The 13445-nt window shown below is 39.5% G+C and overlaps 1 protein-coding gene across 1 annotated transcript; it reads left to right on the forward strand.

Moving 5' to 3' along the window:
• Positions 1-950: 950 nt before the first annotated feature.
• Positions 951-8620, forward strand: LOC148828245 (prostaglandin E2 receptor EP2 subtype-like). Its single transcript, XM_088926094.1, has 2 exons — positions 951-2326; positions 6570-8620. The coding sequence occupies exons 1-2, from the start codon at positions 1502-1504 to the stop codon at positions 6864-6866; spliced, it is 1122 nt and encodes a 373-aa protein (XP_088782220.1). The 5' UTR covers positions 951-1501; the 3' UTR covers positions 6867-8620.
• Positions 8621-13445: the final 4825 nt, after the last annotated feature.

Consider the following 13445-nt stretch of genomic DNA (forward strand, 5'->3'; position numbering starts at 1 on the left):
TGAGAAGTACTTTAATCCAAGACAATCTGAAAAGTTAATAATTGTTAAATGATAATGTTTTGGAATATGTGAAGGCTATCAAGAACATAATTTACTCGGATAATACTCATCAAAGTTTTCTATTAACTGAACATATTAATAATTAACATAAATCATTTGTGGAAATATGTACTGTCCACTGTTAGGTTTGAGAAGTTTGACACTTCACTAAACACAGTGAAGCCATCATGAATCTCCAGATTTTTTCCATTGAACTTTTCCAAAATTAGAAAATAGCATTGTCATACAATCCAGATTGATCAAATTGCTTTTCAAACTTCCATTTCCTATTCATCAATGAAATCAAAGCTTCCCCAACATCACTGATAAGAAATGAAAAAAATAATCCATAAATCAAGATGGATAGTGACTGTCTTGCTTTCTCAATAAAATATTATACTTAGAAAGCAGTGTAGCTGGTGATTTGGAACTTGGCAAGTATCCTCAAAAGCCCAACATACAAAAATTGTACATTTGAAACGTTTCCAATTGAAACGAATGAATCCTATAGTATAACTAACATAAAGAATGTCCTGGTTTCTAAATTGTGAATATAAGATTTTTATTTTATTTTCCACATTCAAACTCTGTTTAGCCACTGAACTATAAATCTGGCATGAGTCAAATCTGTGACAACAGAATTCCAAAATTCTGTTTCTTCATTAAACTAGAAGGTCATTGTATTATATACAGTGTATTATTTTATTACAACTGGCGTCCAAAACAATATACTTTGATTTTCTCATGATTTTTTTATAATTGTCAATTTGTGGAAAATTGTACTCTCCATATTTAAGTTTGAGAACTTTGATACGTTGGTGAGAACATTGAAGGCATCCTGAATATCCAGATTTTTCCATTTAACTTTTCTAAGAGGGTGTGTCAACAGCTGGAAAACGTCACCACATCTTGCTGCAAAGGCTGCTCATTCGTGAGAGGAACACATGGCTCATGACTCTTAACGCTCCGTATATTATAAACAACTTTTTTTTTTAGTTTCATGCTACGTAAAAGTGAGAAACGGAAAATAACTGTTTTGAGTTGTTGTTTTTTTTTACTTTAATTCAAGGAAAACGAAAACTTCAGACCGCTTGTTTTCTGGCATTCAAGTTGACCGTCAAATAACACAAGGTAGACACGCTTGTGTGTTCATCTTTTGTAAACAGAAAGTGATAAAGGAGAAATACCCTGCCTTGGTTCTGCTTCGCTTGAGAAAGACCATCCCTCTTCTCTCGCGGCTTCCTGTTAGTAGCGCGTTTTCGGTACAACTTCAGCGATTACAACACAGACCGAACGGTGGACGCACGTTTGACTTTTTCACCATACAATACTTCCGAGTTTTTACAGTTATAAAATAATGAAAACACCAAACAACCACAGGTATGTTGCCGCTATGGATCTCAAACAAAAGTGAAAGAGGAATATTTATCCCAGGAGTTTTAGCCAAACATTTACTTTGGAAATGGGGACACCTGATGATTGCCATGACAGTAAAACGGTGGAGCCGGGGAGCCCGGTCATCAGCGCTGTCATGTTCTCAGCCGGAGTACTCGGGAATGTACTCGCCTTGATCCTTTTGGAAATCCGCAGGAGGAAGCACAAGAGCAGACAGCGGCAATCCTTGTTCCATGTGCTGGTCACCGGTTTGATTGTAACAGACCTCATGGGAACATGCTTCATCAGCCCACTCGTGCTCACTTCTTACGCTACCAACAGGACTCTGGTCAGTATGTGGAGGAGTGAGACGGACTTGGAGAATGGTACCAGCACTCTCTGCAATTATTTTAGCTTCAGCATGACATTCTTTAGTTTAGCCACTTTGTCTATTCTCTTCGCCATGGCTTTGGAGCGCTGTTTATCCATAGGCTACCCTTACTTCTACGGACGGCACATCACGAAACGATGTGGGTACATCTTCATCCCCTTCATATACCTCATCTGTATCGTGTTTTGTTTACTGCCTTTCATGAAGTTTGGGAATTATATTCAGTACTGTCCGGGCACCTGGTGTTTTATTAATATGAACCCCGAAAGCCTCCAAGATAAAGTGTACGCCATCCTGTACGCCACCCTTATGCTCCTGCTAGTTATTTCCATCGTGACCTGCAACGTGTCTGTCATTTACCACTTGGTACTAATGCACCGGAGACACAAAGTTAACCAAAGATCCGTAGTGAAGAGGAGCAGAAAGGACAGGAGGTCTCCATCCATGACTGAAGAAATAGAGCATCTCATTCTTCTCGTCTTCATAACTGTGGCTTTCGTTATTTGCTCCCTGCCTCTGACGGTAAGACACTAACACTGCTTTCCTCAACAAAGGCAACACCAGAGTTTTGTCAGTGAGTACATCCACATTAAATTTATATGCAGAATTTCTCAATTCTTTTTCTTTAAATATTGTTAAATTGACCCTGGTGCTGAATAATGAATTGTGAGAATCTTTTTGAGCAGCCAGATGAGTAGGTGTGAAGATAAATATATCCAATGCAGTTCTGCTCATACATTATTTGCATCCTTAAGATTTTAGTTCTTTGTTACAGACATTATATGAATACACGTGACCCTGAGTTTTATTGATTTCTTTATGTAGTTCCTTTAAAAAATAATCGAAAACACACAAAATATAATTTGGTTTATAATGTTTTTCCTTCCCAGATTTAGCTTCTAGATTTTAAGTTATACAATTCAAATAAGCAATTCTGCTGACAGCTGATATTAAGCTATTCAAATTAATCGAACAATTAAACTGTGCACCAAAATCAGATACATTTTAACCAGTATCTATAAAGATACAAATAAATCATATTAATAAATACAAATAAAATAAATGGCAAAGTTTGTAACATAAACAAGCATTATACTACTAGTTATCAGTTTGTAACTAATAAACAACAAACTGCAGCCCCAGATATCTACTTTGTTTTATACTACTGTGTACTGTATGAACACTACGTTTTTAAATGGAGAGAAATAAAGAGTTTCAACCAACATGACCATGCGAAAAGAATACTGTAATCTTTTGGTTATCCTGTGAGGGTTTCAAATAAGCTCTTACTAATTTGTTAGGCTTCAAAATACTGTACCAACACATCAACATCCAATTTACAATGCAAGGGGCTGTTAGGTGGTGCGTGTATTCATTGTTTTAACAATTAACTTACAAATACCATAAATTACAGGATTTTGCACAAAATGTCAGTTCCAGTGTTTTTGGATTGGAACAATCTGAACTTGGAAAGGGATTGAGGGAGATATTTAAAATCCTGAATACCTGCAGTACTGCCCTGACAACTGGTGTTTTATTAATATGATCACCTATCTCCTTAAAGTCCAAGAGTATGCCATTCTGTACACCTCCATTAGGCTTCTGCTAGAACTGGTATACTACAGTAGGATATTAAATAAAAAAATACTCTACATATAAGATAATTAAGTATGATTAGAATTAGAGACAATCTGATGATGAAGGTTGTGGGTTTATGGAACAAACTGTTGAATATCACTGTAAGTGCAGATTCTCTACTAAATTTTATAAAATGGCTTTGGGAGTGTATTTGGTCACTAGTTACTCGATGTGCAATTTGTGACATTATAATCTTATGTTTTATTTACTTTGAAATGAATTTATCAGATTTTTTAGGATTGTTGAACGTATTTTACCTCAAGTGGATAAACGAACCTACACTTACGGACACTTACTTTGGCTTCCAATCAACATGAGATTTTTAATCCGAAGCGATAACTAAAGAATAAAGGGACTTTTGTTCAGGTTTTAAACAGTAAAGGCTAACAATTGATGGCTGTGAAGGGTGAATTAACGACTCATCCCCAAATGTGGTGCAACTGTAATTTGGTTGAGAAAATCAGACATGCAGTGCGAGGATACCCATGTTGTGGTTACATTAGTACATTTAGGACAAAATGGTTTCCACTGATGTGTGGCTTTAAGCTTTGTCTAGTGGAATAAATACTGCACAAAATTGCACCAGATTCGAGTTGGGAAAGACCTAGACACAACCTTAGGAAATTCTTCTGTCAATGAGTAGTGACTCATAATAAAGCTGCATAATGGCAAGATGTGCCATGCCCACCTCTCCCGTGAGAATATACAGGATACTCGAAGACCAAAAAATTTTAAAAAATTGAGCAGGCAGGAGCAAGGCAGGCAACTCCGCGGCCTCCACTGAGCCTGTCGTCAGGGCTGCCACTACACCAGCAGGGCCCCACTGGGCCTCCCTCCACGCACCAGGCCTCTCTCCCAGAGCCCCACTGGGCCTCTCTCTGTGCACCGGGCCGCTCTCCCAGGGCTCTCTGGGCCTCTCTCTGTGCACCGGGCCTCTCTCCCAGGGCCCCACTGGGCCTCTCTCCGCACACCAGGCCTCTCTCCCAGAGCCCCACTGGGCCTCTCTCCGCGCACCAGGCCTCTCTCCCAGAGCCCCACTGGGCCTCTCTCCGCGCACCAGGCCTCTCTCCCAGAGCCCCACTGGGCCTCTCTCTGTGCACCGGGCCGCTCTCCCAGGGCTCTCTGGGCCTCTCTCTGTGCACCGGGCCACTCTTCCAGGGCTCCGCTGGGCCTCTCTCTGTGCACCAGGCCTCTCTCCCAGGGCCCCGCTGGGCCTCTCTCCATGCACCAGGCCTCTCTCCCAGAGCCCCACTGGGCCTCCCTCCGTGCACCAGGCCTCTCTCCCAGAGCCCCACTGGGCCTCCATCCGCGCACCGGGCCTCTCTCCCAGAGCCCCACTGGGCCTCCATCCGCGCACCGGGCCTCTCTCCCAGAGCCCCACTGGGCCTCCATCCGCGCACCGGGCCTCTCTCCCAGAGCCCCACTGGGCCCCTCTCTGCACACCGGGCCGCTCTCCCAGGGCTCCGCTGGGCCTCTCTCTGCGCACTGGGCCACTCCGTTACGGGGGCTCTTTGCTGCCGGGGACCTCTCTGCAGGCTCCTGTGAGCCTCTCTCCGTGTTCCAGCCTCTCACCTGGTGCCCCAGATCTCTCACCGCATGCCGATCCTCTTACCGTGCCGCTCCTCTCTGTCCCACTCCTGACACCAGTTTAACACTCCCAGGGTTTGCCGACGGAAAGAAACAGGCTGGAGGCTCTGGCACAGTTTGGCAGGACATTTATTAAAGACGCTGAGGGGGGTTACACACAGAGAACCAGGGGAGATATAGCACTGCACCACACCTACACAGACACAAGAGGGAAGAGAGCGTCTCCAGCCCTCGTCCCACTATATACGGGCCCCTCATCCGCCGTTCCCAGCCTGCCTTGTGTGCGCATGGCTATAGCACCCCATGTGGGTGCTACAATATTAAGTGCAGAGCCCTCAGTTTTGTAAGTTCAAAGGATCTCGTGTCTTCAGTTCTGTGAGAGTGTATCAAACAAAATCAGAAAGAGAAAGCTCTGATTGACATTTGAAGGAAGCCCTCGAAATACTGTATGTAACTGGAAAAACTCATTTCCGAAGAGACTACAGAATGCATGCAAGATGTAACATAAAAATGCTATAAGGAATTCCAAGATATTTTTTTCCTGTACGGTATTACATTGTTTTATGAGATTTATTCTAAGATACACCCTTGTCAAAATTAGACAGTTGTGTAACTTCAACAAAACATTATGGAAGCTTTTTAGTATCAAAAATAATAAAGAATGTAGTATTTGCAAAGATAACTGTCTCTTATAGAAAGCTCACTTAAAGAAAAGCTTGCATTTCTGATGACTGTTTTCATGAGTGTCTAAGCATGTATAAAAGACAACACTTTGTAGAGAAAAGACAAAAGAGATATATTGTGTCATGGCTCTTGTGCCTACCCATTTAATGGTCATCTGCAGGACAAGGAAGGAGGGGTTGTTCACATGCATCAAATGGATCCGCATCACTGAGAGTCTCTTGCTGAAACTTGATTTGTCTGTTGTTTTGACAGGACTGACATGTACCTTCTGTCAATAAGTAACAAGGCATTTGCATTATGTAGAAAAAAGTTTTTAGATTAGATAAAAAGTAGCACAAAGAAGGGAGTTGTGAGTAAAATAAAAACATAATTTCTGTAGAGGAGGAAATGTTTGCGAGGTCACCATAAGGAAACAGCATCTTTATATACTGCATATCTTTGTCTCTATTTTTCCTTCTCAAACACATAAATTTTAGGAACACAGATAATTTCATAATCCCATGGAAAAAACAGACATTTTGATGGTCATCTTTCGGAGAAACCACTGGATATGTATTTTTGTTTCAAAAAGGAAAGGGCTATTTTAAGGGTCCAGTAAGTCCAGAAAGTATTTGACAGACTGCATTTTTTATCTCTTTTTGTGCATTTAAAACCAGCAACAGAAAAAACTTCTTTGCCTAAAGGGCTGTAGGAGTATAGAACAAGCTACCCAGCCATGTTGTTGAAGTCAATACTCTGGCTCCTTTCTGCTGAGATAAGATCTTCGGATCATTTAGCTAATAACTACCAAACAGGCCTGATAGGCAGAATGGCCTCTCTCATTGTTAACATTTTTTATGTTTTTATGTTCTTATAGATCCGAGTCTACATTAACTCTTCTCAGTCGATAACTGGAAGCCACAGGACTGACTTGATTGCCCTGCGGTTTTTGTCCATTAACTCCATCATTGACCCTTGGCTTTTCATCATCCTGAGTCCCTCAGTGCTGCGGTTCCTGAGGACAGCACTGTGTAGAGGCAAAGCTTGTCAGAAGAGGAACAACACCTTGAAGCCTGGACTAGAGATGGAAAAACATATCCAGCTTTCACTGCACAGCACAAGAACTACCAACGTGCTTCTCAAGTCCGAGATCCATAACCTAGCTTTGAATTAATGATGAGGGTTTTTCCAGCCATAATCAAACAAAGGGACATACAAATATTGTCTCTCTTGAAGCACTGTAAACCTATTACAACAAAATCTAAGAGAGAAACAAATTACATCCATAAAATCCAAAACTAGATAATGCTTTTTTTGTTTATTAAAGCACTGCTGAGATTGTTAAAAGATATATTCATCTTGAAAGATAAGATTAGGGACATAAAAGTATGGATTCAATTGTCAGACATCCTGTTGCATGATTCAACACTATATATCACACAACTGTAAGGACAGTAACTGACATTTATCAAACAGTGCACATCTTAGTGCTAATACTTTAACCAATTATTTTTTGCAACCTGTACAACTTGAAAATGTTTAATAATGTTTAAAATGTGTATGTCTACTGTGGTGAAACATCTATCCTATGTCTTGCTCTGTAAGGGGGCTCCGTGCATTGAGCAAACTACAGAAGCGGATGTCACCTCCCTCTGAAATCTGAACTGTGTGAGACTCTGCCACAGCCAGTCTTGTGGTCCAGCTAAATTCTCTGCTGGCTGTCAAGTGACAGTGTGTTGTTCTAGGCTCACTAGTGATTGTGATTGGATCCTGGCAGGGGTGGAGTAGAGGCGCTCTCCCCACTGGTGTTGTGCTGAATTCTCCTGTGGTGGAGGACCTGGTCTCTTGGCGTGATGGCATAATCCACTGTCTAGGGAGTGGGAGTGGTGCTGTGATCACTCAGAGCCTGTGAGGGATCAAATCCTGGCAGGGTCAGGAAGAGCTGCACTTGACACAATCCCATTAGTAACTGAGATAGAATAACCTCTGAATTTTGCATCTACTGTAGCCACTCTCTTGTCATTTTCACCCACAAGTCTGTTTTGCTACCACTCGTTTACTGCAAGAGGTTCAGAACAGCATTCAGAACTGTTTTTTGGAAATGGCGTTGTGTCAGGGCCCCCTAAGATGCTTAACCAGTAAAAACAGTTACTTAACAGTGGAGGTTGAGCTCTGTAGCCCAGACATCAATGGCTTGTGCCCTGGCTGGTTAGCTGACAGTGACTGGATCTCTCCATCTGGTAGTACACTACAGACTAGCATTCCTATGGCTGGATGAGATCCAGTTTCACACACCAATAACCCCTGACAGTTGCTGGGTGCCTGTGAGCTTGCAGTGCCATCAGTTCAGGCAGTGCCAGCTCACCTGTAAGGCATTGCTGAACATACAGTAAAACAGTGGGTATATCAGACAACAAGAGAAGTGCACAAATGAGTCTCCCTTCAGTGCCGTTTCAGAGGATGTACTGTAGCAAAATAGCAGAGTTTGTTAACAAATTCCAAATTTGGAGAGTGATTTCAGATTATGTGCTGTGCGCTGTTAATAACAAAGGAAGGTAGCAGTTTGTACTCAGGTGGAAATATCCATTTCACTAGACAGTGAAAGTCCAGGTTTTCATTTATGTATGGTTTCAGTATGTTACCTTGAGCAGGTTAATTGCTTATGGACTCTCAAATGGTTTGTGAATGCCATTTTATACAGTACATTTAAAGTAAGAGCAAAGGTGGCCTCTTATAACTGGAGTTAGTTCTAATATTACAATATTAACTATGGCATTGTTGGCCTTTTCAACATCCTGGAATCCAAGGATGAATAGATAAACTCCTACAGAAGAGCTGAAAATGTATTACCTCGAAAACACGTGCCGAGTTAGAAATGTCTGTTCAAAAGGACTTAATGTCTGTTCAATTAAAAAAAAACAGATAATACAGTAATACTTCTGACTTCATATCAAACATGTCAACAAAAGTTGTAAGAAATCTGTCTGTCTGCCCTGCAGTGGACTGGAATCCTGTCCAGGCTGTACATGGATGTAAGAAGATGGATGGATGGCAGAGGAATAAGATTATTTTGCAACATTCAGGCACAAGGAGCCTTGTGGCCTCTTGGTTTAAGACTTCCCTTAACAAAATTTCAAAGACACTTGTGAAAGAAGAGTGCATGTCCAAGAAATGTTCTGCAAAATTTAAAAAATGGGACAAATCCAGCCCTTATACTGCAAAACAAGGTGTCGAGTCCAAAACCAACACAGTGACAAAACAGGATCTAACTGGAGTAAAATGAAGGTCTGTGCCTCAGAGTTGTATTTGAGCGTATGGCTGGAGGATTCTGAAGATTCAGGATTATTAAGTTTAGATCAGAGCCTTAAGCTTTACTTAAACTTCAGGCAAATTATTTTATTACTTTGTAGTACATTTAGGACTAGCAACATTTTCCCCTTTTGTATTCCCTTTTAGAGTATTGTCTTTTGAAACAAGAGTCACTTCTAGATGCATACAGTACATGCCTCCTCGAGGAAGTATCAGCAGGCTGAATATTTCTGAGCTATGATTAGGTTATGTACAGTCAGAGGATGAAAAATCCCACCAACAGTATTTGATCACAGGCAAGCTGCCAGTACAGTGCACTCTGTTGCATTGTAAGCTACTGAATAGCCAGCAACACTGGGCCAATTTTTCACCAAGACTGGAGATTCCCTGCCTTTTGTGCAACCTGGCACAGTCTGGATATGAAACTGGAGGAGGCTTTTATTGGATGAGCCTGAGTGTGTCTAATGAAAGTTGCATAATACAGACATTTCCAGCAGGGATCTGCAGTCACGCACTTTAAAGTGTTGCACAACAATCAGCCATAGAAAAATACTTTTGTATTATTTCAGGTATGGATATGCAAAACACTATAAAGTCAAAATAAAATCAGGATTAACCTCAGAGATTAGTGCAGCAAGAGTATTTATCATAAATCAGGATTGACTATAAATGTATAAAACAAATAGACGTTACCTTGAAAAACAAACCCTGATTGAGCATAGGTGAATGCAGATAAGGCAATACCAAAATCATAAATTAATTCAAATTTGGCCCATCTGTGATGTTTAATGTGACTTGTAAGTTACATATTACTGATATATGCTTATCATTATTTGCACTGAACCTTAGAACAATGTGATTCATCCATGTGTTTGTATATTGTTTATTCTTGGAGTCCTTTGTTGAACTTATGTGTAAGAAATTGTATAAATTGAAAATAAGAAATAATGTACCAAATTCAGTTTTTGTTGTTATATATTGATGTTTCAATTCATAACAAATATTTTTTTCTTAAAAAAAGTTAAGTTAGAGTTCCACTTTTCAAAGTGATTAATTAAATTATTTTAGTCTCTATGTACAGATTACTTAATAAAATCTCTAAGGCACTTTTCATTGTTTAACATCACTTCCAAGAAGCTGATGGATATGAATCTGTTTCTAGATGGATACTGTGGTAATTCAAGATGCTCAAGATTAATGTCTGCTAAAGCTGACGTAAAAGAAATAACCTGGTGCAAAATCAGTAGATTGACCTGCAAGGTGTACTCATATTTCAAACAGATTTTGAAAACTGCTTTTATAATCAGATAGAAGCAGCATTCCTGTATTGCTGTGTTTGTACATGCCCAAGCAAGTATTATGAACAAAGTCCTGAAATCTCCTACCGTTAGTATGCTTATGAGACAGATAACAATTTGTTATGTCACATTATTAATAAAGCCTTAGAGTATGATTAATGCCACGCAAACAAAAAAAATCACTACTTTTCAATCTCATTCTATGTAAACATAGTGACGTGACATTTAATAATTAAAATAACAGACAGGAAATGTATTGTTTTTAGGACAGCAGTCATTACCAACTCTGGCCTTTGACTTGAGTCATCCTTGGAACAAAGAAACTGTTTTTATGTTTTAAATTCAGTCTTTTCAAATGACCTGACCTCAAAGCAAGTGCAGAGAGACAAATGGTTTTGTTTTTAGAAATAATTCATCTCTGAAATATATATATAATCTAAATAAGTAACAGCTTAATTCCCTTAAATAAACATAAATCTGAATGCACTTAAATACTGCTGTCTGTGGGAATTTTGCCTTCAGATGAAATGAAATTTCTTTGTGTAGAAGCTTTACTGCTTCTGTTATTGTAACACTGCAGGGAGGAAGTTATGTTTCACATGATTAAAGTCCCTTTGGGGTCACAGGAGAGGAAAGTAACTACCTCCTTTCCCATAAGTCATACAGCTGAATAAATGTTGCTACCCTGTAATTAATGGTCAAGAGTGTCTATTCTGTAATTAATGTTCTAAAATGAATATTCATATATATATCTGTTCCATAATTAATGGTCTAGAATGTCTATTTAATAATTAATGTTCTATAATGAATGTTCATATGCATCTATAACATAATTAAAGTTCAAGAATGTCTATTCTGTAATCAGTGTTCAATAATGAGTGGTCAAATGCATCTATTTCCTAATTACAGTTCAAGAGTGTCTTTATTAAATGAATGTTCAAGTGTCTTGATCGCTGGAATTTGACATGTGTACCTGTTGTTTCCTCAAAGATAGAAAACCAAGTAGTCTTTTTTAAAGTAACACCAGGAAAGCCAAATACAACATGCTAAAGGCTAATGCAGGAACACCACGAGGGACCGAGACTTAAAATTCCTGAAAGTTTTGTATCTTTGTATACTCCCACCCACACATGAATGCAAGTAGAAGCAACATCCTTTTCAAGATACTTGTCTTGCTCTGCTAACAATTTCTGTTATACAACGCAACAAAGATGCCTTTCGGCATGTTCCTGCTCATCAACTGAAACATTCTGAAACTGGCAGTAATAAGAATTCAGTCTAGCTGCTGATGAGAGTATTAAGCTTTTAAATGTTATTAAAATTATATAACTGGTCTCTTTGTTTCGTAGCGCAAACATGCACCGTGCTGAAGGGCACAGAGCGATGTGATAATCTTACTCTGTATGCCTTCAGGCTTCTCATAGCCCTTTCCTTCATCTTTTAATACACTAGATAAATACAAAATGGGAAACACTGAGCAGAGCAGTAGAAGAGACTAACTGAAAAGACTTTGTGTCTTTGGCATGTCATTTACTTTTTTTAGACAATCTGGAGAAGCAATCAAAAAGGCAAATAAAGTTCAAGGATATATAGTTAAAAGCATAGAATTTACTGTATTTCAACAGACATTATGTTAAATGTGTTTAATTAAGGCTTTATTTTAATTATGCCCAAATGTGGTCATTACAACACAGAAAAGACATTGCTGCTCTGGGATCAGTCTAGAGAAGAGCAGCCATATACAGTACTTTCTGAGGTTTAAGAGAATGATCTACACTGATAGACTGAAGGAACTGAATCTTTCTAGCCTTGAACAGAGAAAATTGCCAGGGGAGCTGATACAAGTACTCAAAATCCACAAAGGCACTGACGATGTCAACCCACCAGACCGGGTTTCTGAATGATCAGTGAAACATGAGCCACAGGACACAAATGGAATCTATGTGGAAGTGCATTTGGGCATTTCTTTACCCAAAAGGTTGTGTGCATACGGCACAAGCTACACAGCCATCTTTTTGAATCCAATACCCTGGCTTCATTCAAGATATAGCAGATGAGCTGGGATCAGTTACTAACTACCAAATGGGCTAGATCAGTCAAATGGCCTGTTGACCTGTTCTTAACTTCATAAAAGTATCTTTTTCATTGACTTTTGTGTTTGTGAGTGGATACTTGTGTTTTATATGATTCAGATTGCAGGGGTGCATTTTTTTAAACATCTCAGCGAAAGAAAGAATATGATGTGACAATTTTCTAAAAGGCACAAAGAAAGAATCACAGACGGCTGACGTTTTTTTATTTGGGCTCTCGGTTCCTGTTTTTTTTCTTTTGAGTACAGTTCAATGCTTTTATTTTTAAACAATTCATCTTGTTTCATCGAGAGGTGTAAAACAAAGCTCTCCAAACTGCCTGAATATTGAATCATGCTTTCTAGGTATTGTCAGTGACTGGGTGGTCTCCATCATTCCTTTTCCATATGATGTTCACACGTTAATATCTGCAAGCATCCCTCCCTATTCCATTCACATTTGCAGGAAGAACGTATTGTTTTCATTAGGAGTATTTTTTTCCAGAGCAATCGACATTGGGAGAGGAAACACTTCAATGGGACTTCACTGCATTGACTTCTTATTTATTGCATTGACCTGACCCATCCTTGTAAACCTTTGGTGGTGTCAAAACCGTTAACCCTGAAAAGGAAGGGAAGCAGCTGTGCGGTCCTCAGCATGATAGCGGAGACTGTCGGAAACAGCCTCAAAACACAAGAAAGTAGTTGAACCAGTCACTGTTTCCGGTGGTTTTAAAGAATTATGGGAGAGGCATATAAACATTTTTTGCAATAGATTAAAAAATCTTCACTATGTAAAGGATTCAAATTTATTCTGCTTTCTGGGTCAGAATAATAGCCAGTATAAATCATACAACGGTGACTCAGTTACATAGTTACACATGGCCAAGCCTGCCTTAATGATTGGGTCATTTCATTCGAGAGTATGGTGATATCCCAAATTGCAGCCTACTAATGTATTCCTTGGCTTTCATAAGCAAGTTCTTTGTACATTCTATTTTGAGTGGAAGCAACAAAACATCACTGAAAATTACAGCACTTATACAGTATATACTGTACGTATACAGTACATTACATA

Source organism: Atractosteus spatula, chromosome 9 (genome assembly GCF_055471065.1).
Source record: "Atractosteus spatula isolate fAtrSpa1 chromosome 9, fAtrSpa1.hap1, whole genome shotgun sequence".
Lineage (NCBI taxonomy): Eukaryota > Metazoa > Chordata > Actinopteri > Semionotiformes > Lepisosteidae > Atractosteus > Atractosteus spatula.

Coding starts and splice junctions, on each gene's coding strand:
- LOC148828245 (XM_088926094.1), top strand. CDS start 1,502: ATGGGGACACCTGATGATTGCCATGACAGTAAAACGGTGGAGCCGGGG. Junction 2,327..6,569: donor TTTGCTCCCTGCCTCTGACG/GTAAGACACTAA, acceptor ATGTTCTTATAG/ATCCGAGTCTACATTAACTC.